General features: G+C 39.3%; 2 protein-coding genes across 11 annotated transcripts in view; both read right to left on the bottom strand.

The window, feature by feature from the left end:
- The window catches only part of mtmr14 (myotubularin related protein 14), a 48,919-nt gene extending 44,389 nt beyond the window's left edge, over positions 1 to 4,530 (bottom strand). Inside the window, exon 1 of the mRNA XM_062037831.1 lies at positions 3,799 to 4,530. Within this exon, the coding sequence (XP_061893815.1) occupies positions 3,799 to 3,933 (135 nt within the window). The 5' untranslated portion in view covers positions 3,934 to 4,530. The remainder of the gene's footprint in view (positions 1 to 3,798) is intronic.
- An 11,270-nt stretch (positions 4,531 to 15,800) lies between these two features.
- The window catches only part of setd5 (SET domain containing 5), a 111,555-nt gene continuing 103,424 nt past the window's right edge, over positions 15,801 to 23,931 (bottom strand). For 9 of the 10 annotated variants that reach the window (XM_062038203.1, XM_062038209.1, XM_062038207.1 and 6 more), the window contains 2 exons: positions 20,929 to 20,999; positions 15,801 to 16,801 (listed from right to left, as the gene is read on the bottom strand). In XM_062038203.1, the coding sequence (XP_061894187.1) occupies positions 16,289 to 16,801; positions 20,929 to 20,999 (584 nt within the window). In that variant the 3' untranslated portion in view covers positions 15,801 to 16,288. The remainder of the gene's footprint in view (positions 16,802 to 20,928; positions 21,000 to 23,931) is intronic. The other variant, XM_062038204.1, reaches the window with a different exon arrangement.

Below are 23,931 nucleotides of genomic sequence, written 5' to 3'. Positions count from 1 at the left end.
CTTTTTAAATCAAATGTTTTCATAGCTTGAGCATAACATTGTGAGAAACTCTAGACATGAAATAACATCCTTTGACCACATTTATACTATTTGAATCCATTATAGTCATGCTGCCTGTGCCTGAGCCAACCAGTGGTCACGATACTGAACAGCGTGATCTGATTGGTTTTGTCTCCTCCAGTGGCCGATACTACTGCAGTATTGATATATTTTATTTTTCGTTTTTGCCATTCTTATGCTTGAAAATGCTTAACAATTTTTTTTAAAATATGCTGTTAAAAAAAATAAAAAAATAACTGATGTGGTGGAGTCGCAATATTTGAAGTGCCATGTAGCAAGGGGCGCCTTTACACCACTGTATTGGTCATTTCGCCTAACTAGGGCTTTTTTCCCCTTAAATCAGTTATTGGAGATTTATCGTGTGATGTAATAATTCCTCATATTCATATCTAGTGTCAAAAAGGAATAAAATTTATGATGAAACATTTTACATGTTATAACATATTTTATATCAATTAGTGGTATTTGACAAAAACATCACACATATACTTTGTGTGTTATATTCATCATCATTTGATTGGTTACTTTAGATCAAGGGTGTCCAAACTTCTGCCCCGGGGGCCGCATTGGGCTAAAAAAATGTGGTCGAGCATCGAAAGCTGACTGCATGTAAAGTAACTATATCATGTAAAAAAAATAAAAAAATAAAATATATATATATATATATATATATATATATATATATATATATATATATATATATATATATATATATATATATATAATTAATAATATATCCATTTAATTTTTTATTATGTTATTATTTTATTATTTATTATACTATATAAAAATATAATATAATGATATATCAGTATATATAAAATATACTGTATATATAATATGTAAATATTACATATATGTTATGTAAATATTACATATATGTTATCATTTATATTGCGACTATGGTAAATTTTTAGTAGAGATGTCGATGCCGATAAATGCTTTAAAAATGTAATATGGGAAATTATCGGTATCTGTTTTTTATTATCAGTATCGTTTTTTTATTTTTTATTTAAATCAACATAAAAAACACAAGATACACTTACTATTAGTGCACCAACCCAAAAAACCTCCCTCCCCCATTTACACTCATTCACACAAAAGGGTTGTTTCTTTCTGTTATTAAAGGCCTACTGAAAGCCACTACTAGCGACCACGCAGTCTGATAGTTTATATATCAATGATGAAATCTTAACATTGCAACACATGCCAATACGTCCGGGTTAACTTATAAAGTGACATTTTAAATTTCCCGCGAAACTTCCGGTTGAAAACGTCTATGTATGATGACGTATGCGTGTGACGTCGATGGTTGAAGCGGAAGTATTCGGACACATTGTATCTCAATACAAACAGCTCTGTTTTCATCGCAAAATTCCACAGTATTCTGGGCATCTGTGTTGGTGAATCTTTTGCAATTTGTTTAATGAACAATGGAGACTGCAAAGAAGAAAGCTGTAGGTGGGATCGGTGTATTAGCGGCTGGCTGCAGCAACACAACCAGGAGGACTTTGAGGATAGCAGACGCGCTATCCGACGCTAGCCGCCGACCGCATCGATGATCGGGTGAAGTCCTTCGTTGCGCAGTCGATCGCTGGGACGCAGGTGAGCACGGGTGTTGATGAGCAGATGAGGGCTGGCGTAGGTGGAGAGATAATGTTTTTATCATAGCTCTGACGATGTCCCGTAGCTAAGTTAGCTTCAATGGCGTCGTTAGCAACAGCATTGCTAGGCTTCGACAGGCGGCACAGCATTAACCGTGTAGTTACAGGTCCAGTGTTTGGTTCGGTATCTCCTGATAGTAGTATTGTTGATCTTCTGTCTATCCTTCCAGTCAGGGGCTTATTTCTTTTGTTTCTATCTGCATTTAAGCACGATGCTATCACGTTAGCTCCGTAGCTAAAGTGCTTCACCGATGTATTGTTGTGGAGATAAAAGTCACTGTGAATGTCCATTTTGCGTTCTCGACTCTCATTTTCAAGAGGATATAGTATCCGAGGTGGTTTAAAATACAAATCCGTGATCCACAATAGAAAAAGGAGAGAGTGTGGAATCCAATGAGCCAGCTTGTACCCAAGTTACGGTCAGAGCGAAAAAAGATACGTCCTGAACTGCACTCTAGTCCTTCACTCTCACGTTCCTCATCCACGAATCTTTCATCCTGGCTCAAATTAATGGGGTAATCGTCGCTTTCTCGGTCCGAATCGCTTTCGCTGCTGGTGTAAACAATGGGGAAATGTGAGGAGCCATTCAACCTGCGACGTCACGCTACTTCCAGTACAGGCAAGGCTTTTTTTATCAGCGACCAAAAGTTGCGAACTTTATCGTCGATGTTCTCTACTAAATCCTTTCAGCAAAAATATAGCAATATCACGAAATTATCAAGTATGACACATAGAATGGATCTGCTATCCCCATTTAAATAAAAACATTTCATTTCAGTAGGCCTTTAATATTCTGGTTCCTACATTATATATCAATATAGATTAATACAGTCTGCAAGGGATACAGTCCGTAAGCACACATGATTGTGCGTGCTGCTGGTCTACTAATAGTACTAACCTTTAACAGTTAATTTTACTAATTTTCATTAATTACTAGTTTCTATGTAACTGTTTTTATATTGTTTTACTTTCTTTTTTATTGAAATTAAATTAAATTATTTATCTTATTTTATTTAATTTTTTTTTATTTTTTAAAAATGACCTTATCTTCACCATACCTGGGTTGTCCAAATTAGGCATAATAATGTGTTAATTCCACAACTGTATATATCGGTATCGGTTGATATCGGTATCGGTAATTAAGAGTTGGACAATATCGGAATATCGGCTATCGGCAAAAAAGCCATTATCGGACATCCCTAATTTTTAGTCTACTTTATACCCGCATTACCCTTTCCATCCTTTGTAACTGAGCTACTGTGTGGAACAATTTCCCTTGTGGATCAATAAAGTTTGTCTAAGTCTAAGTTAATATAATTGGATATTAAGAGTATGTGAAAGTTGGACTCCTACCGTGTTTACTTCCGTGACTACCTCCTTAAAAATGTGCAATTGATCAGAAATATCAAGCCAATAAAATGCGCCAAACACGGATATGTGTGGAAATAGTGTTTTGCGTTTTTTCCCACCATACCTTGGATTTAAATGGGTGTAATTCTGAAATGTTTTTATAGTGCATGGACATTTTTTTTATAATACCCACAAATAGTATTACATTGTGTTATGTGTGACCATGTCTAGTGGCTCAATTTATTTTTTGCACCATGACTAGGAAAGGTTGTTTGCATTGGGTCATATAAAGTAAATGTTGCACTTGGTTTCATACAAAGCATGATAAGTGGTCATAGACCTGAATTACTCTTGTTACAAAGCATACAAATAGACTTTTTAAATGAATTAAAATCTCCCTGCGGCCAAACTCATGACATCTCCCGTGGGCCCAATTGAAGACGCTGGCGGGCCGAAGTTTGGACACCCCTGCTTTACATGCAAAAATGTACAGCTTATTAATGTGTATATTGGTGCATATTTAAGGCATTTTGTCAATGCAACAATACATATTGTAGAAGAAGTACTTTCGGCTGCAGAAAAGACTTATCATCTATAATATGGATGAATGCATGGTGTATCATATATTTGCCAAGACATTCGAACACGTCAACAAATATGAGAGTTTTGCAGATTTACTCAGGATTTGTTATCAGAATTGTAGGCTGAGCGTGTGTGAACTCACCCGAGGAGTGACTTCCTTCGCTCGGTACTGGGCCTTGGAAAAGACGTCTATCAAATCCGCGATGTCCTCGCTCTTCCTGGCCGACAGCCCAGCGTCCGTCAAGCCGCGGGCCGCGGAGGGGGAGGCGGCCATCATGGTGCCTCGAACCGCGGCGGCGGACTCTAACCGGACTCGACCTCCTTCAAACACCGCAGCACCTTGTCCGCTGGGGCGGGAAGACCGACCAGGCCATCCCTTCCTGGCTGCCCTCTTGAGGGGGCCGGAGGGTCTTCCTGAATTCAGGGCACCGGCGGTGTTCCCCTGTCCGGAACGGTAGCACTCCAGCCCGCAGGGGCCAGCCGCCTGCGCCACGGAGACCCCGATTACTGCTAGCGTGTCGCGGCTAGTTTGTTCAGGCTCATTAAAATCCCTCCAGTCGTTAAACACAAGTCTTTTACTGTTAGCTGGGCACTGACGCGGCAGCGGACAGCCGACACGGAGTGACCGCTCACCGGTCAGCTGCAGTCAGGAAACACCGGGGATCCTCCACGGCCTGCGGTTGTCTTCTCAATGTCAAGTCCTCATGACTCTTCGTGTCAAATATCCTCCCACGACAACACGCGGCATAGACTAAGCCACACAACTGATTAATGAAACGAGTGTAAAGTGGGCATGTACTAGCGTGGATGGAAAAACGCAGCGATGTTGCAATCCACAAACCTTCAATTGGTAAACAGGAAGTTGGTGCAACCACGTGACCACCATTTCCTGTTTAATTGTGTAGCGTGTCCCTTAAGTAGGGACATGCAAAATAAATACATAATATACTAAATAAATTATACAACAAATGTATACATTTGTAAATATTTAATTATTATGAACATGTATTATTGACAAGCACAAAATGATAATATGCTTCTCTCTGTATAGTAATATAAATATGAATATATTACATTACATACATATTACAACAAATTAGTTAAATATAAAGGAAACTATTTATATTGTTCACTCATATGTATATATATATATACATACATACATACATATATATATACTGTACATATATATGTATATGTATATATTTATATATATATATGTATAAATATAAATATAGTTAAATATAAAGGAAACTATTTGTATTGTTCACTCATATATATACATATATATATATATATATATATATATATATATATATATATATATATATATATATATATATATATATATATATATATATATATATATATATATATATATATATATATATATTAGGGGTGTGGGAAAAAATCGATTCAAATTCAAATCGCGATTCTCACGTTGTACGATTCAGTATCGATTCTCATTTTTCAAAAATCGATTTTTATTTTTTTATTATTATCTTATTTTTTATTAATCAATCCAACAAAAGAATACAAAGCAATACCATAACAATGCAATCCAATTCCAAAAGCAAACCCGACCCAGCAACACTCAGAACAGCAATAAACAGAGCAATTGAGAGGAGACACAAACACCACACACAACAAACCAAAAGTAGTGAAACAAAAATGAATATGATCAACAACAGTATCAATATTAGTAACAATGTCAACATAGCAGTGATTAAAAATCCCTCATTGACATTATCATTAGACATTTATAAAAAAAGAAAAAAAAGAACAATAGTGTCACAGTGGCTTACACTTGCATCACATCTCATAAGCTTGACAACACACTGTGTCCAATATTTTCACAAAGATAAAATAAGTCATATTTTTGGTTCATTTAATAGTTAAAACAAATTCACATTATTGCAATCAGTTGATAAAACATTGTCCTTTACAATTATAAAAGCTGTTTAAAAAAATCTACTATTCTGCTTGCATTTCAGCAGACTGGTGTAGATCCTGCTGAAATCTATGTATTGAATGAATACACAATTGTTTTGAATCGGAAAAATATCGTTTTTGAACCGAGAATCGCGTTGAATCGAAAAAACCAATTTATAATCGAACCGTAACCCCAATAATCGATATTGAATCGAATCGTGGGACACCCAAAGATTCGCAGCCCTAATATATATATATATATATATATATACTGTATATATATGAGTGAACAATACAAATAGTTTCCTTTACATTTAACTAATTCATTGTAATATGTATGTCATGTAATATATTCATATTTATATTACTATACAGAGAGAAGCATATAATTTTGTACTTGTCAATAATTCATGTTCATAATAATTAAATCCCCCCCTCCCCCCAAAAAAATTCTAAATACAGTCTTGACAATACACACACGTTTGATTGATATTTACTTCATAAATCAAAAACAGATACAATGATCATTTAGAATGGGATTTATAATGATAAACAGGCGTAAATCAATTTGTGTTGACTGTGTGTAACAGTGCTATATAAATTAAGTTTTAAAAGATATATGTAAGAAAATATAATATTAATAAAGAATGTAAAATAATAAAATGTGTATATTATTTAATAACATCATACATGCTATAAATGTACAATAATAGGTTTAAAATATGTACTGTAATTATAGATGTATCATGTATATAAATATATACAAATAAATATGTATAAATGTACATAAACATGTCCAAAGTTATCTATACATATATACTGTATATACATATGATTTATATACCCATACATATGTATATACAAACTATTGGTACATATATCTATATTAGACATACATATTATATACACATATATTTATGTCATATATATACATACAGAAATACATATTTATATTATACATATACGAACATATATTATATACACAAATATGTATATCATACATAATAATACCTGGGATTTATATAGCGCTTTTCTAAGTACCCAAAGTCGCTTTACATGTTAAAAACCCATCATTCATTCACACCTGGTGGTGGTAAGCTACTTTCGTAGCCACAGCTGCCCTGGGGTAGACTGACGGAAGCGTGGCTGCCAATTTGCGCCTACGGCCCCTCCGACCACCACCACTACATACAGATACATAATATTTATATGATACATATATAATATATACACAGACATATACAGTATATATACATATACAGTATACACATATACACCCATATACACACACACACACACACATACATACGTATGTATATGTATACATATATATACACATACATACACATATAGATATACACATACATACATACACACACATATACATACATATATATATATATATATACACACACATATATATACATACATATATATATATACTTATATACATACAGTACATACATATATATACACACACATATATATATATATATATACATATACTGTACATACATACATATATATATATATACATATATATATATATACATATACTGTACATACATATATATATACACATATATACATACATATATATATACAGTACATGTATATACATATACACACACAAGCTCTACACTCTCAACGTTGTCCCTCGGGTGGCCCTGTAGGGAGTTCTCAGTGAGTAAGGAGTATTGGACCGTGTGATGTGGTAGTTGGTTCTCTGTATGATTGGCTTGATCTGCATTACCGGTAGTAAGTCAGTCCCGTTTCCAGTGAGGGTTGCACTCTGCCAAGGCTGCCCTTTGTCACAGATTCTGTTTTATGGACATCATTTCTAGGCGCAGTCAGGGCGTTGAGGGGATCCAGTTTGGTGGCTGCAGGATTAGGTCTCTGCTTTTTGCAGGCATCTGGTCAGGATGCTCCTGAACACCTCGGGAGGAACTGGACAAAGTGGCTTGGGGTGAGGGGAAGTCTGGGCTTCCCTGCTTAGGTTGCTGTCACCGCGACCCAACATTGGATAAGCGGAAGAAGACGGATGGGCAGATATATATACATATATATATAAACATACAAATATATTCATAGATTAATACTGTATATATATACACAATACATACATAATATATATACACCAACATATATAAACATAAATACAATACATATATACACACATATTTTTCTATACATTTTTTTTTTTTTTTTTACAATGCCGTTTTAGGCCATCTTCATGCAACCAGAAGGAGCTTTTCTGACCTGTAACCTGATTTGAAAAACAATCTACGAAATAATACATTGTGAGAATCGTATTGAATTAGGAATCTATTGTGAATGGAATTGTCAGGCCAGGAATTGGAATGGTTAGGTGCCCAAAGATAAACACCCTAGTTAGTGAACATCTTTATCACAGACATGAACACACTCAGACAACACACTGCTCATTTTCAAAATACAATACCATTATGATTATTTTATTATCAAAATGCATTACATCTCTTCGTAAATCTTTTCCGAGGGGGCAAATGAAATAGTTACTATCATGATCTGTGTAAAAATAAAACTGAAAGAGTGTTACAGAACAGAAAGTAACACTGTCGGCGCTTTTGAAGGGAAGTGGAGAACAAAGGCGACCGTTTTGACATCCATCCAGCTCACACAGACCCTAACAACAAGAATCATGCCATTCTCCATAAAAGTCTCTGATATTTCTTTCTATACATGTTGTCTTTCTACTTGTAAGGTGCTGCTTCATTTTGGCGCACAACTTGTGGAAACATTCATTGTTGCGCGTGTCGCTCCCTCCTCCATCTCCACAAACGCAGCAGAAGTTTGGGGCAACAGAACGCAGGATCGTTGAAGTCGTCGGGACAAGCGGCTCTTCCAAAGTTCGCTTTTTGGGGATACTTTTAAAAAATACAGCGAGGGAGGCGGGTTCTCGCAGGAGAACGTAGCAGCATTGTATGATTCTCCTTTTCAAGAAATGTACTTTCTTTCCAACACTGACACAAATACTCTCCTGGTGTCAACACGGAATGCAAAGATTGGTCAGAAAAACGACAAAATACAAACAGTTTTGGAATAAAATGGAACAGGTGGAACCAAGAAACTGGTCACACACCATATGTGTGTGTATGTATGTATATATATATATATATATGTACAGTACAGGCCAAAAGTTTGGACACACCTTCTCATACAATGCATTTTCTTAATTTCCATGACTATTTACATTGTAGATTGTCACTGAAGGCATCGAAACTATGAATGAACACATGTGGAGTTATGTACTTAACACAAAAAGGTGAAATAACTGAAAACCTGTTTTATATCCTAGTTTCTTCAAAATAGCCACCCTTTGCTATGATTACTGCTTTGCACACTCTTGGCATTCTCTCCATGAGCTTCAAGAGGTAGTCACCTGAAATGGTTTTCACTTCACAGGTGTCATAGTTTTGATGCCTTCAGTGACAATCTACAATGTAAATAGTCATGAAAAGAAAACACATTGAATGAGAAGATTTGTCCAAACTTTTGGCCTGTACTATATATATATATATATATATATATATATATATATATATATATATATATATATATATATATATATATATATATATATATATATATATATATATATATTTATTAGGTGTGCACAAAAAAAAAATTCACATTTAAATCTCTATTTTTATTCATCCTGATTTTTAATCGATTCATAATTAAAAAAACAAAAAAACAAACATATTTTTTATATGAATACATTTTTAAAAATACATTTTGAGGCCATCTCCATGCAACCAGAAAAATCTTTTTTTAACCTGTAGCTGTTTTGAAAAAGTTTCATTCATAATAATACATTGCGAGAACCGATTTTAATTAAAAATTGCACTGAATCGAGAATTGATTCTGAATCAGATTCACACCCCTAATATTCAGGGAATTTGGATTCATCATGATTGATTACAGGTGATACTTCGCTTGCATGATTCAAGTTTGCTTGTAAAAAGACCCCAAGTTTTGTACACAAATGCAATTTTGCTAGCAGAATGTCATCCAGGAGCGTTTTTAAACGTTTTACTTGAATGCATGTCATTTATTTGTACAAAACTTGGTAACTTTTACCTAAAGTTCTTTCAGGCTGAAATGTTCACCGGTAGGGTCTCCTCCTCCTCCTCCTCATGTTTGTACTGCACATGCATGGGTCTGATCACTGACCGTGTAGCGACTAAGGTAAAAGAGTTTGTACAGTCAAAATAAATTGCATGATTAATCTGTTCACGATTAATGTGATAATATTTTGTGATTAATCACATGAGTTAATTTTGACAGCCCTAATTATTCAGCATAATAATTATCCATCCATCTTCTTATCCAAGGTCAGGTCGCGGGGGCAGCAGCCTAAGCAGAGAAGCCCAGACTTCCCTCTCCCCAGCCACTTCCTCCAGCTCCTCCCGGGGGATCCAGAGGCGTTCCCAGGCCAACTGGGAGACATAGTACCCACAACGTGTCTTCCCCGTGGCCTACTCCAGGTCGGACGTGCCCTAAACACCTCCCCAGGGAGGCATCCAGGGGACATCCTGACCAGATGCACGAACCACCTCATTCAGTTCCTCTCCATGTGGAGGAGCAGCGGCTGTACTTTGAGCTCCTTCCGGATGGCAGAGCTTCTCACCCTATTTCTAAGGGAGAACCTCGCCACCCGGCGGAGGAAACTCATTTCGGCCGCTTGTACCCGTGATCTTGTCCTTTCGGTCATAACCCAAAGTTCATGACCATAGGTGAGGATAAGGATGTAGATCTACCAATAAATTGAGAGCTTTGCCTTCCGGCTCAGCTCCTTCTTCACCACGACGGACTGATACATGGTCTGCATTACTGCACTGCCTGTCGATCCACTCTTCCCTCACTTGTGAACGAGACCCGAGGTACTAGAACTCCTTCACCTGGGGCAAGATCTCCTCCCCAACCCGGAGATTTCCGGGAGAGAACCATGGATCCGGATTTGGAGGTGCTGATTAATAATTATAATGGGAATTTTTCAAAACAGGTTAACAAGTTAGGAAAAACTTTTTCTGGCCGCAGGGACATGGCCTAAAAACTTCTTTTAAAAAATGTATTATTTGCATTTATTTTTAAAATGTAATAATTGATTTAAAATCAGGATTAATAAGAATCGCGATTTGGATGTGAATCCATTTTTTGTGCATCCGTACATAATATGTTAATATTTGCACAGGGCATATATGCGTTACTTTACATACTCCCGCCAATCAGCGTCCTCTGCCATGCACACATTACAGGCCCAAAGTTTGGACACACCTTTTCCTCATTCAATGAGTTTTCTTTATTTTCATGACTATTTACATTGTAGATTGTCACTGAAGACATCAAAACTTTGAATGAACACATGTGGAGTTATGTACTTAAAAAAAAAAAGGTGAAATAACTGAAAACATGTTTCATATTCTAGTTTCTTCAAAATAGCCACCCTTTACTCTGATTACCGTTTTGCACACTCTTGGCATTCTCTTGATGACCTTCAAAAGGTAGGCACTTGAAATGGTTTTCACTTCACAGGTGTCATAGTTATGTACTTAACAAAAAAAAGGTGAACTAACTGAAAACATGTTTTATATTCTGGTTTCTTCAAAATAGCCACCCTTTTGTAACGAACGGGCCCCGCATGGTGATGCGGAGGTCGTTCTCCCAGAATGCAGACGGACTACGGACACAGCGTGCAGGTAGGAAATGATTTATTCTCATAAATCATGCATGAAACAGCAGGAACACAAAAGCATGCTGATAGCACGGGTGCAGGTAGAGAATGTCGTTAGCTGTTGCGTAAAGCAAACTAGGAAGTGAGTGGCGAGCAACGTGAATAAATAGTACTCTGATTAGTGCCTGCCAGCAGGTGAGCATGAATTGATTAACGAGGACCCCGACTTAAACAAGTTGAAAAACTTATTCGGGTGTTACCATTTAGTGGTCCCAAGTGGTACTAATAAAAGGGTCAATCAATCAATCAAAAAAAGCATCCCAGACGCTAATGAGAGGCAGCTGCAACCAATCAGCACCCATGGCAACTGAAACACAAAGCCAGGGGTGCACAAAACAGAACTGAGGTAGGCAAAACTAAACGACGAAAACGTCAATCAATCAATCGATGTTTATTTATATAGCCCTAAGTCACAAATGTCTCAAAGGACTGCACAAGCCACAACGACATCCTCGGTTCAGAGCCCACATAAGGGCAAGGAAAAACTCACAACCCAGTGGGACGTCGATGTGAATGACTATGAGAAACCCCCCCCCCCCGCAGATGTGGGTGACCCCCCCCCCCCCGGAGACTGCATGCAATGGACGTCGAGTGGGTCTAGCCTAATATTGTGAAAGTCCAGTCCATAGTGGATCTAACATAATAGTGTGAAAGTCCAGTCCATAGTTGATCTAGTTAATAGTGTGAGAGTCCAGTCCATAGTGGATCTAACATAATATTGTGAAAGTCCAGTCCATAGTGGATCTAATATAATAGTGTGAAAGTCCAGTCCACAGTGGATCTAACATAATAGTGAGAGTCCAGTCCATAGTGGATCTAACATAATATTGTGAAAGTCCAGTCCATAGTGGATCTAACATAATATTGTGAAAGTCCAGTCCATAGTGGATCTAACATAATATTGTGAAAGTCCAGTCCATAGTGGATCTAACATAATATTGTGAAAGTCCAGTCCATAGTGGATCTAACATAATAGTGAGAGTCCAGTCCATAGTGGATCTAACATAATATTGTGAAAGTCCAGTCCACAGTGGATCTAACATAATAGTGAGAGTCCAGTCCATAGTGGATCTAACATAATAGTGTGAGAGTCCAGTCCATAGTGGATCTAACATAATAGTGAGAGTCCAGTCCATAGTGGATCTAACATAATATTGTGAAAGTCCAGTCCATAGTGGATCTAACATAATATTGTGAAAGTCCAGTCCATAGTGGATCTAACATAATAGTGTGAAAGTCCAGTCCATAGTGGATCCAACATAATATTGTGAAAGTCCAGTCCATAGTGGATCTAACATAATAGTGTGAGAGTCCAGTCCATAGTGGATCTAACATAATATTGTGAGAGTCCAGTCCATAGTGGATCTAACATAATATTGTGAAAGTCCAGTCCATAGTGGATCTAACATAATATTGTGAAAGTCCAGTCCATAGTGGATCTAACATAATATTGTGAAAGTCCAGTCCATAGTGGATCCAACATAATAGTGTGAAAGTCCAGTCCATAGTGGATCCAACATAATATTGTGAAAGTCCAGTCCATAGTGGATCTAACATAATAGTGAGAGTTCAGTCCATAGTGGATCTAACATAATAGTGTGAGAGTCCAGTCCATAGTGGATCTAACATAATATTGTGAAAGTCCAGTCCATAGTGGATCTAACATAATATTGTGAAAGTCCAGTCCATAGTGGATCCAACATAATAGTGTGAAAGTCCAGTCCATAGTGGATCTAACATAATAGTGTGAGAGTTCAGTCCATAGTGGATCTAACATAATAGTGTGAGAGTCCAGTCCATAGTGGATCCAACATAATATTGTGAAAGTCCAGTCCATAGTGGATCTAACATAATAGTGAGAGTCCAGTCCATAGTGGATCTAACATAATAGTGAGAGTCCAGTCCATAGTGGATCTAACATAATAGTGAGAGTCCAGTCCATAGTGGATCTAACATAATAGTGTGAGAGTCCAGTCCATAGTGGATCTAACATAATAGTGTGAGAGTCCAGTCCATAGTGGATCTAACATAATAGTGTGAGAGTCCAGTCCATAGTGGATCTAACATAATATTGTGAAAGTCCAGTCCATAGTGGATCCAACATAATAGTGTGAGAGTCCAGTCCATAGTGGATCTAACATAATATTGTGAAAGTCCAGTCCATAGTGGATCTAACATAATAGTGTGAAAGTCCAGTCCATAGTGGATCTAACATAATATTGTGAAAGTCCAGTCCATAGTGGATCTAACATAATATTGTGAAAGTCCAGTCCATAGTGGATCCAACATAATATTGTGAAAGTCCAGTCCATAGTGGATCTAACATAATATTGTGAAAGTCCAGTCCATAGTGGATCCAACATAATAGTGTGAAAGTCCAGTCCATAGTGGATCTAACATAATAGTGTGAGAGTTCAGTCCATAGTGGATCTAACATAATAGTGTGAGAGTCCAGTCCATAGTGGATCCAACATAATATTGTGAAAGTCCAGTCCATAGTGGATCTAACATAATAGTGAGAGTCCAGTCCATAGTGGATCTAACATAATAGTGAGAGTCCAGTCCATAGTGGATCTAACATAATAGTGAGAGTCCAGTCCATAGTGGATCTAACATAATAGTGTGAGAGTCCAGTCCATAGTGGATCTAACATAATAGTGTGAGAGTCCAGTCCATAGTGGATCTAACATAATAGTGTGAGAGTCCAGTCCATAGTGGATCTAACATAATATTGTGAAAGTCCAGTCCATAGTGGATCCAACATAATAGTGTGAGAGTCCAGTCCATAGTGGATCTAACATAATATTGTGAAAGTCCAGTCCATAGTGGATCTAACATAATAGTGTGAAAGTCCAGTCCATAGTGGATCTAACATAATATTGTGAAAGTCCAGTCCATAGTGGATCTAACATAATATTGTGAAAGTCCAGTCCATAGTGGATCCAACATAATAGTGTGAAAGTCCAGTCCATAGTGGATCCAACATAATATTGTGAAAGTCCAGTCCATAGTGGATCTAACATAATAGTGAGAGTTCAGTCCATAGTGGATCTAACATAATAGTGTGAGAGTCCAGTCCATAGTGGATCTAACATAATATTGTGAAAGTCCAGTCCATAGTGGATCTAACATAATATTGTGAAAGTCCAGTCCATAGTGGATCCAACATAATAGTGTGAAAGTCCAGTCCATAGTGGATCTAACATAATAGTGTGAGAGTTCAGTCCATAGTGGATCTAACATAATAGTGTGAGAGTCCAGTCCATAGTGGATCCAACATAATATTGTGAAAGTCCAGTCCATAGTGGATCTAACATAATAGTGAGAGTCCAGTCCATAGTGGATCTAACATAATAGTGAGAGTCCAGTCCATAGTGGATCTAACATAATAGTGAGAGTCCAGTCCATAGTGGATCTAACATAATAGTGTGAGAGTCCAGTCCATAGTGGATCTAACATAATAGTGTGAGAGTCCAGTCCATAGTGGATCTAACATAATAGTGTGAGAGTCCAGTCCATAGTGGATCTAACATAATATTGTGAAAGTCCAGTCCATAGTGGATCCAACATAATAGTGTGAAAGTCCAGTCCATAGTGGATCCAACATAATATTGTGAAAGTCCAGTCCATAGTGGATCTAACATAATAGTGTGAAAGTCCAGTCCATAGTGGATCTAACATAATATTGTGAAAGTCCAGTTCATAGTGGATCTAACATAATAGTGTGAAAGTCCAGTTCATAGTGGATCTAACATAATAGTGAGAGTCCAGTCCATAGTGGGGCCAGCAGGAGAACATCCCGAGCGGAGAGGGGTCAGCAGCGCAGAGATGTCCCCAACCGATGCACAGGTGAGCGGTCCACCCCGGGTCCCTACATGAATGATCCGGGCTACGGATCATAACACCTTTGCTCTGATTACTGCTTTGCACACTCTTGGCTTACTCTCCATGAGCTTCAAGCACACCTGTGAAGTGAAAACCATTTCAGGTGACTACCTCTTGAAACTCATCGAGAGAATGCCAAGAGTGCGCAAAGCAGTAATCAGAGCAAAGGGTGGCTATTTTGAAGAAACAAGTTCAGTTATTTCACCTTTTTTAGTGAAGTACATAACTCCACATGTGTTCATTCATAGTTTTGATGCCTTCAGTGACAATCTACAATGTAAATAGTCATGAAAATAAAGAAAATGCATTGAAATGAGAAGGTGTGTCCAAACTTTTGGGCTGTACTGTACGTTTTTACGTTTCTTTTATCAGAGGAACACATTTTGGAGAAACACCAACGTCCACTGCAGGGGATGCTGGTTCTCGGGGTATTTTACATATGCACACATACGATATGTACATACATGTGTGTGTGTGTGTGTGTGTGTGGTGACTTTCATGGTGAAATCAATGTGGGCATGTCTTAAAGATGAGATGAATGAAGTCATGTGTGAGGAAGGTGTCTGGATGGGACATTTATTGGGTGAAAAGAAGATTGCAGCACCATGAAGGATGGGAGCTGTATGGCTCAAGTACAACAGTTACTAACGTCTGCGGTCCAACGGTCAGCCGGCAGGCGACAGAAGGTCCTGGGAGAAAGACAACAATGGAATGACCCAACTCTGCTTCTCCTGTCTGCACAGCAACACTTCACGACTGCAGCACACCTTCTTTTGCCTAATTCAATAAACAAAAAAAAAAGGAAGGAAAAAAAAAAATCCTTTGTGTTTACTTTCAGACACTCCAAGGTCTGCTCGTTAAAGTCCAGCACAAATAAACAATTTCAAGTTACAAGTGATTTCTTTCGTATTGTGGGCGTGCGCTTCAAAGTGTTCACCATTGTGTCCAAAGTGTGCAAGAATGTTGCTGGAACAGAAGAGAAGGAAAAGAGCAACAAAAAAGGAGAAAAGTTGTGGTTTGTACACGAGTCGCTTGCCTGCTAAAAGCTTCCAGACTGTGTTCGTACTCCTGGATTCTGTAGCGGGGGGTTCTGGAACTGGCTGATGCTCGCCGCTCGCTGCGAGTAGTTTGTTGGTCCGGAGGTGGACAGCAGCCTGGCGCCGGCCTGCCCGGAACTTGCTGACCTGGCGTTTTGTGAAAGCTGCTGCTGACTCCCTCCGACGTCGCTCACGTCAGTCTTAGTCTGTCCGTGGGCCCACGGTGCAGCGGCGGACGCCACCGGACCGCCGCCACTGCTCAAACGGCCCGCCTTTAAGTGGGCGCCGTAACCGCGGCTTCCGTCGGTGTCGCCGCTCGGCCGGTGTAGCGACTCCGCCGCCAGCTTGCTTTCTGACGAGGTTGTGGGCGTGTGAGCGGGGAAGGAGGAAGGAAGGAGGTCCTGAGACGGGCCTGTGTAGAAGCCGTGTCCTGGTGTGGGACTGTAGCAAGGTCCAAACGGCGACGCGGGGGTTTGTTGAAGCAGCGAGGGACTGTCGGTGCGCAGGTCCGATGCCTGACACACAAGCAAACGTTAGCAGCAGACAGCAACTCGGACAGTGTCAAAAAGGATCAACTTTTATTGACAACCTTTTTCTAATTTTTAATTAAACTTGAGTTTGACACATTTTGTACTAAAACATCTCAGATCTAAACCACAGGTGCATCCATTCGACTGGCAAACACTATAGTCCAGGATTTGACTCACCCACTACACCAAATACATCATCCCACTACCATCAGGGCGCAGGTACAAAACTATAAAACTCATCCTTGCAGCTATAGCCGCCCTAAACAGCAGGCCCGGCGGACCTGTCTGACAAGACTGTAAATGTGTTGGTCATGTATGATGTCTTTTTGTTATTTTTGTTTGTGATGTGTAATGTCTATTGTTCAAATGTACGGCAGTGAAAATGAATTTCCCCAACGGGGACCAATACATCTAAATCTAAATCAAATCAAATCAAATCCATCCATCCATTTTCTACCGCTTATCCCTTTCGGGGTCGCGGGGGGTGCTGGAGCCTATCTCAGCTGCATTCAGGCGGAAGGCAGGGTACACCCTGGACAAGTCGCCACCTCATCACAGGGCCAACACAGATAGACAGACAACATTCACACTCACATTCACACACTAGGGCCAATTTAGTGTTGCCAATCAACCTATCCCCAGGTGAATGTCTTTGGAGGTGGGAGGGGCCTATCCCCAGGTGCATGTCTTTGGAGGTGGATCAAATCAAATCAAAACAAGGTAATGGGAAAAAAATGGTACCGATATTTTCTTGTGCAAAATTACAAATCCAACATAATTCAAATAAAATCATTCTGACACACTGGGATTCTATCCTAGTAACACTGCTTGCACAAAGGACTGTGATAAGTGACAAGAATATATCTATCAGTGACAAAGCAGGAAGGGGCTAGTTTTGTAGTAATTTTTCCTGAGACAACTTAGACCTGGTACGATTGCCTTACAAGACCAGCACTAACTGTTCGCTACAGGGGACCGTGGTAAGTCGGGACAGGTACCGAATCTGGTAATTTTTTTAGCACCAACTCAATCTCTCTGGTCCTACCAGGCACCGATTCAAGTTAAATCCAACGATTCATTTTTTTCAGTACCTGGGTTGCGCGTAACGTCAAGCTCAACCAGCTCTTTACGATCACTATAGCAGCACTGAGAGCGGACTCGGCCAAACCACTTCAAGATGATGTTGCAATTTTAATGCCAACAAAGAAATTGACTCAAAAAACCATACTTGCCAACCCTCCCGGTTTTACCGGGAGACTCCCGGTATTCAGCGCCTCTCCCGATAACCTCCCGGCAGAAATGTTCTCCCGACAAACTCCCGGTATTCAGCCGGAGCTGGAGGCCACGCCCCCTCCAGCTCAATGCGGACCTGAGTGGGGACAGCCTGTTCTCACGTTCACTTTCCCACAATATAAACAGCTTGCCTGCCCAATGACGTCATAACATCTACGGCTTTTAGAGAGTAGAGTGCACAACAAGGAGAAGAAGCAGAAGAACGAGGAAGTTACAGACATGGCGACGCCGTCGACGAGCAAGATGAAGAAATACGCTTGCAAGTTCCAAAACGAATGGAAACAAGAATTTCAGTTAATCCAGGACAGTTCGAAGGGGAAGGGGTATGTAATTATGTTGCCTGTACATTTTGTAGAACAGACTTCTCCATTGAACACGGTGGCCGAAATGATATACTCAGTCATGAATGGAGAAGTTAAACAGGACAATACTGCCATCTACTGGATAGCCTCCGGAACACTGAAATTCAAGTATTTATTTTATTTATATGTATAATAAAAAAAATATTAAAAAAAAATATATATATATATATATATATATATATACACACACATATAGCTAGAATTCATTGAAAGTCAAGTATTTCATACATATACATATATATATATATATATACATATATATATATATATATATATATATATATATATATATATATATATATATATATATATATATATATATATATATATATATATATATATATATATATATATATATGTATGAAATACTTGAGTTGGTGAATTCCAGCTATAAATATACTACTCCCCTATTAACCACGCCCCCGACAACCACGGCCCCCCCCACCCCCCACCCCCACCTCCCGGTATCGGAGGTCTCAAGGTTGGCAAGTATGCAAAAAACACTCCAACGTAAGTTAAGTAAGGCTTCACTTCTCCAAAAATGCACTTGCTAGATCCTACTATACATTGGCTTTGCTACTGATTGGCATTAGCTATTTGGCATAATTTCAACCCCTTCAAATGTGTTAATGAAAACTACAACTAAGATGTACGTTACAATCAAACAGCTGGTGTGTAAAGTACAAGACTTAAAGTATTAACACTCTGCAGGGCGCAACAGACAGCAAAGACTGAAATGACCAACACAACTTAAACTATACAGTACTGCCATCTAACTTCTTGCAATTGCAACTGCAACTTTGTGTCATACTTGCAAATGGCACTCAGAAGTGTGATAATGAGAGAAAATATAACAACTTGACAGCAGTAGAAAAAAAAAGGCCCAAAACATCATAAGGGACCCATCTCACCCTGGACATCACCTTTTTGAACTGCTGCCCTCGGGCAGGAGATACAGGGCAATAAAATGCCAGACAAACAAATTTAAGAACACTTTTTACCTGAGAGCAATAGTGTCGCTGAACACGAGACAATAATGACTGTGCATGTGAGCTGTGTGCTTGGTATTTTTATGTATTTTATGTATTTTTATCTACCGTATTTTTCGGACTGTAAGTCGCAGTTTTTTTCATAGTTTGGCCGGGGGTGCGACTTATACTCAGGAGCGACTTATGTGTGAAATTATTAACACATTACCGTAAAATATCAAATAATATTATTTAGCTCATTCACGTAAGAGACTAGACGTATAAGATTTCATGGGATTTAGCGATTAGGAGTGACAGATTGTTTGGTAAACGTATAGCATGTTCTATATGTTATAGTTATTTGAATGACTCTTACCATAATATGTTAGGTTAACATACCAGGCACGTTCTCAGTTGGTAATTTATGCCTCATATAACGTACACTTATTCAGCCTGTTGTTCACTATTCTTTAATTATTTTAAATTGCCTTTCAAATGTCTATTCTTGGTGTTGGCTTTTATCAAATACATTTCCCCAAAAAATGCGACTTATACTCCAGTGCGACTTATCTATGTTTTTTCCTCTTTATTATGCATTTTCGGCCGGTGCGCCTTATACTCCGGAGTGACTTATACTCTGAAAAATACTGTATTTATCTATGTTCTTTATGTTTTTTATGTGTTGTTATGAATTTGCACTAAATTAGTTTTGCTTACAATTTCGTTGTACAATGTACAATGACAATAAAGATATATAAAATTCTATTCAGTTATCATAATCAGCTCATTTTTAAATGTTACAAAAACATTGATTTTATTATCAAACACACAAAAGTACCGGTATTGGTACCAGTATCAATTCCCAGGTACCAGGAATCAGTATCTTACCAGTTCAAATGTGAACAGTACCCATCTTGAGTGATAAGTGATGGAAGTGAACTTAATTGTCATTGCACTTAAAAAGTACAACAAAAATGACATTGTCAGTAATAAATATATAATGGCAACTTTTCCTATTCGTGACAGAGCAAGAAGGCGCTAGAAATACAACATTTTACATGCAGTTCTTCAAGCAGCAGCGCAAGGAGCGGACCGGGGCCCTACGCACAGCACGTGGTCTGCGTACAGCGAGGTAGTCGACATTAGTCCAACTATGCATTGCTTGCTTGCACGTTTACTCCTGCCTGACTTTGTCCAGAAACTTCAGGAGAATGACTGATGAAAAAGTAAATTGTTCTCCTTCAAAGTCTGTTTATTTCCATGTTTTACACACTCGTATCTCACTTTTGACTTCAGCCATGCACTAATCAATGGAAAATAAATATAAATAAAATATGTATTTTGTTAGTTGTGCTTTTATTTTGGTGCTGAACAGGAAGTGAGCGTGTTTCAACTAGACATTCGGGCTATTCTTTCAGTGCTAAGAAGACGAGCACATATTGTGGACATAATCCAGTGTATGAATGATGATGTTTAAAGGAGTACATACCTGATGGGAATACATAGATGGGCTGTATCTTTGTGCTGGACTCTTCATGGGGGACTGCAGGTGATCTGCATCTACAAGGAGGAATGTGTTTGTGTATTTATTCAAAGTATTATGATCATTTTGATCATATATACACAATCAAGGAGAGGCCAGTGTCACTCACAAATCAGCATGAGCGTAGTGTGCTTGTTTTTAGGAAAGCTAAAAGAAGTTCTTGGTTCAAATGGAATACTTCAAAAAGAATACCGTGTGTACTTAGTTCCTCATGGATGTCGGCAATGTAGTACTGATCCAAATCTGTTATTATACACTTCCTGTTTATGAGGGTCGCGATGTTTACCTTCTTTTTTTCACCACGCCTCCATTTAAAGTTAGCCCCGCCCCTTCTGCAACGTAGCCAAGATGGCGAGTCTTTGCGACTATTGAAGGTGCTAAGCATTTTAACCTTGCCAATCACAAAATTCTATGCACAAAAATAAATCAAAGAACGGAATCTTTGCCATTGCTATTGCGTGTAAGAGATAGTGAGACAGTTAATTGTTGACTGAGTAAGTGTTTGGGTTCAAAGGTTGGATTAGGGGTTAAGGGTTAGGGGTTAGATGTTTTAGTGTTCAGTCTTCATCCACAATCATTATGTGAGGCAAGGACACACGTTTTTCCCTTTTCTGTGCGTTGTAAATAGTGAAAAACTGCTAGTACGCCCTGGCTAACAATGCAAGTAATGGGGATTATCTATTGCAGTGTTTTTCAACCTTTTCTGAGCCAAGGCACATTTTTTTCATTGAAAAAATCCCGAGGGCCACCACCAGTAGAAAACATAAAAAATAAAATTCAGTAGCTGATATTGACAATAAAAAGTTGTTCTCGCAATTGTTGGATATAAATCAAACCATAACCAACTATGCATCACTATAGCTCTTGTCTCAAAGTAGGTGTACTGTCACCACCTGTCACATCACGCCGTGACTTATTTAGAGTTTTTTGCTGTTTTCCTGTGTGTACTGTTTTAGTTCTTGTCTTGCGCTCCTAATTTGGTGGATTTTCCTCATTTGTTGGTATTTTCCTGTAGCAGTTTTATGTCTTCCTTGAACGCTATTCCCCGCACCTGCTTTGTTTTCGCAATCAAGACTATTTAAGTTGTGCGGACGCTATCCTTCTTTGTGGGGACATTGTTGATTGTCATGTCATGTATGGATGTACTTTGTGGACGCCGTCTGCTCCACACGCTGCAAGTCTTTGCTGTCGTCCAGCATTCTGTTTTTGTTTACTTTGCAGCAAGTTCAGTTTTAGTTTAGTTTTGCATAGCCTTCCCTAAGCTTCAATGCCTTTTCTTAGCGGCACTCGCCTTTTGTTTATTTTTGGTTTAAGTGTTAGATACCTTTTTACCTGCACGCTGCCTCCCGCATATTGTGATCACGACAAACCATGTTCCCGACATCTAGAAAGCAATTATCTACCTGCTGCCACCTACTGATATGGAAGAGTATTACACGGTTACTCTGCCGAGCTCTAGACAGCACAGACACTCAACAACAGCACATTTGCAGATCATAATTACTGGTTTGCAAAAAATATTTTTAACCCAATAAAGTGAAATTCCACAATCTCTCACGGCACACCAGACTGTATCTAACTGCACAGTGGTTGAAAAACACTGATCTATTGCACCGATAAAACACTTTAGAAAAACGTTCAAAAACCTCCAACAGGGTTTTATATACATGCTGTAAGTATGTATGTTATACAGTAACAGGCACATTGGTGATAACATGTAATATTTACATATTTTGGTCTTTACAAGCATTACCATTACTTCTTTCCTGGGCGTATTGATGTCACAGAGCAGATTACAACAGCAAAATGGACGTACTGGGAGGGAGGGGGAAGAAAAATCCCCTCCATCCATCTTATTCCGCTTATCCGAGGTCGGGTCGCGGGGGCAGCAGCCTAAGCAGGGAAGCCCAGACTTCCCTCTCCCCAGCCACTTCGTCCAGCTCCTCCCGGGGGATCCCGAGGCGTTCCCAGGCCAGCCGGGAGACATAGTCTTCCCAACGTGTCCTGGGTCTTCCCCGTGGCCTCCTACCGGTCGGACGTGCCCTAAACACCTCCCTAGGGAGGCGTTCGGGTGGCATCCTGACCAGATGCCCGAACCACCTCATCTGGCTCCTCTCGATGTGGAGGAGCAGTGGCTTTACTTTGAGCTCCTCCCGGATGGCAGAGCTTCTCACCCTATCTCTAAGGGAGAGACCCGCCACCCGGCGGAGGAAACTCATTTCGGCCGCTTGTACCCGTGATCTTGTCCTTTCGGTCATAACCCAAAGCTCATGACCATAGGTGAGGATGGGAACGTAGATCGACCGGTAAATTGAGAGCTTTGCCTTGCGGCTCAGCTCCTTCTTCACCACAACGGACCGATACAGCGTCCGCATTACTGAAGACGCCGCACCGATCCGCCTGTCGATCTCACGATCCACTCTTCCCTCACTCGTGAACAAGACTCCGAGGTACTTGAACTCCTCCACTTGGGGCAAGATCTCCTCCCCAACCCGGAGATGGCACTCCACCCTTTTCCGGGCGAGAACCATGGACTCGGACTTGGAGGTGCTGATTCTCATCACAGTCGCTTCACACTCAGCTGCGAACCGATCCTGATGATCCTGGCCAGATGAAGCCATCAGGACCACATCATCTGCAAAAAGCAGAGACCTAATCCCGCAGCCACCAAACCGGATCCCCTCAACGCCTTGACTGCGCCTAGAAATTCTGTCCATAAAAGTTCAGAACAGAATGGGTGACAAAGGGCAGCCTTGGCGGAGTCCAACCCTCACTGGAAACGTGTCCGACTTACTGCTGGCAATGCGGACCAAGCTCTGACACTGATCATACAGGGAGCGGACCGCCACAATCAGACAGTCCGATACCCCATACTCTCTGAGCACTCCCCACAGGACTTCCCGAGGGACACGGTCGAATGCCTTTTCCAAGTCCACAAAGCACATGTAG

This window comes from Entelurus aequoreus, linkage group LG26 (genome assembly GCF_033978785.1).
Source record: "Entelurus aequoreus isolate RoL-2023_Sb linkage group LG26, RoL_Eaeq_v1.1, whole genome shotgun sequence".
Classification (NCBI taxonomy): Eukaryota; Metazoa; Chordata; class Actinopteri; order Syngnathiformes; family Syngnathidae; genus Entelurus; species Entelurus aequoreus.
This window is presented reverse-complemented; position numbering and strand designations above follow the sequence as displayed.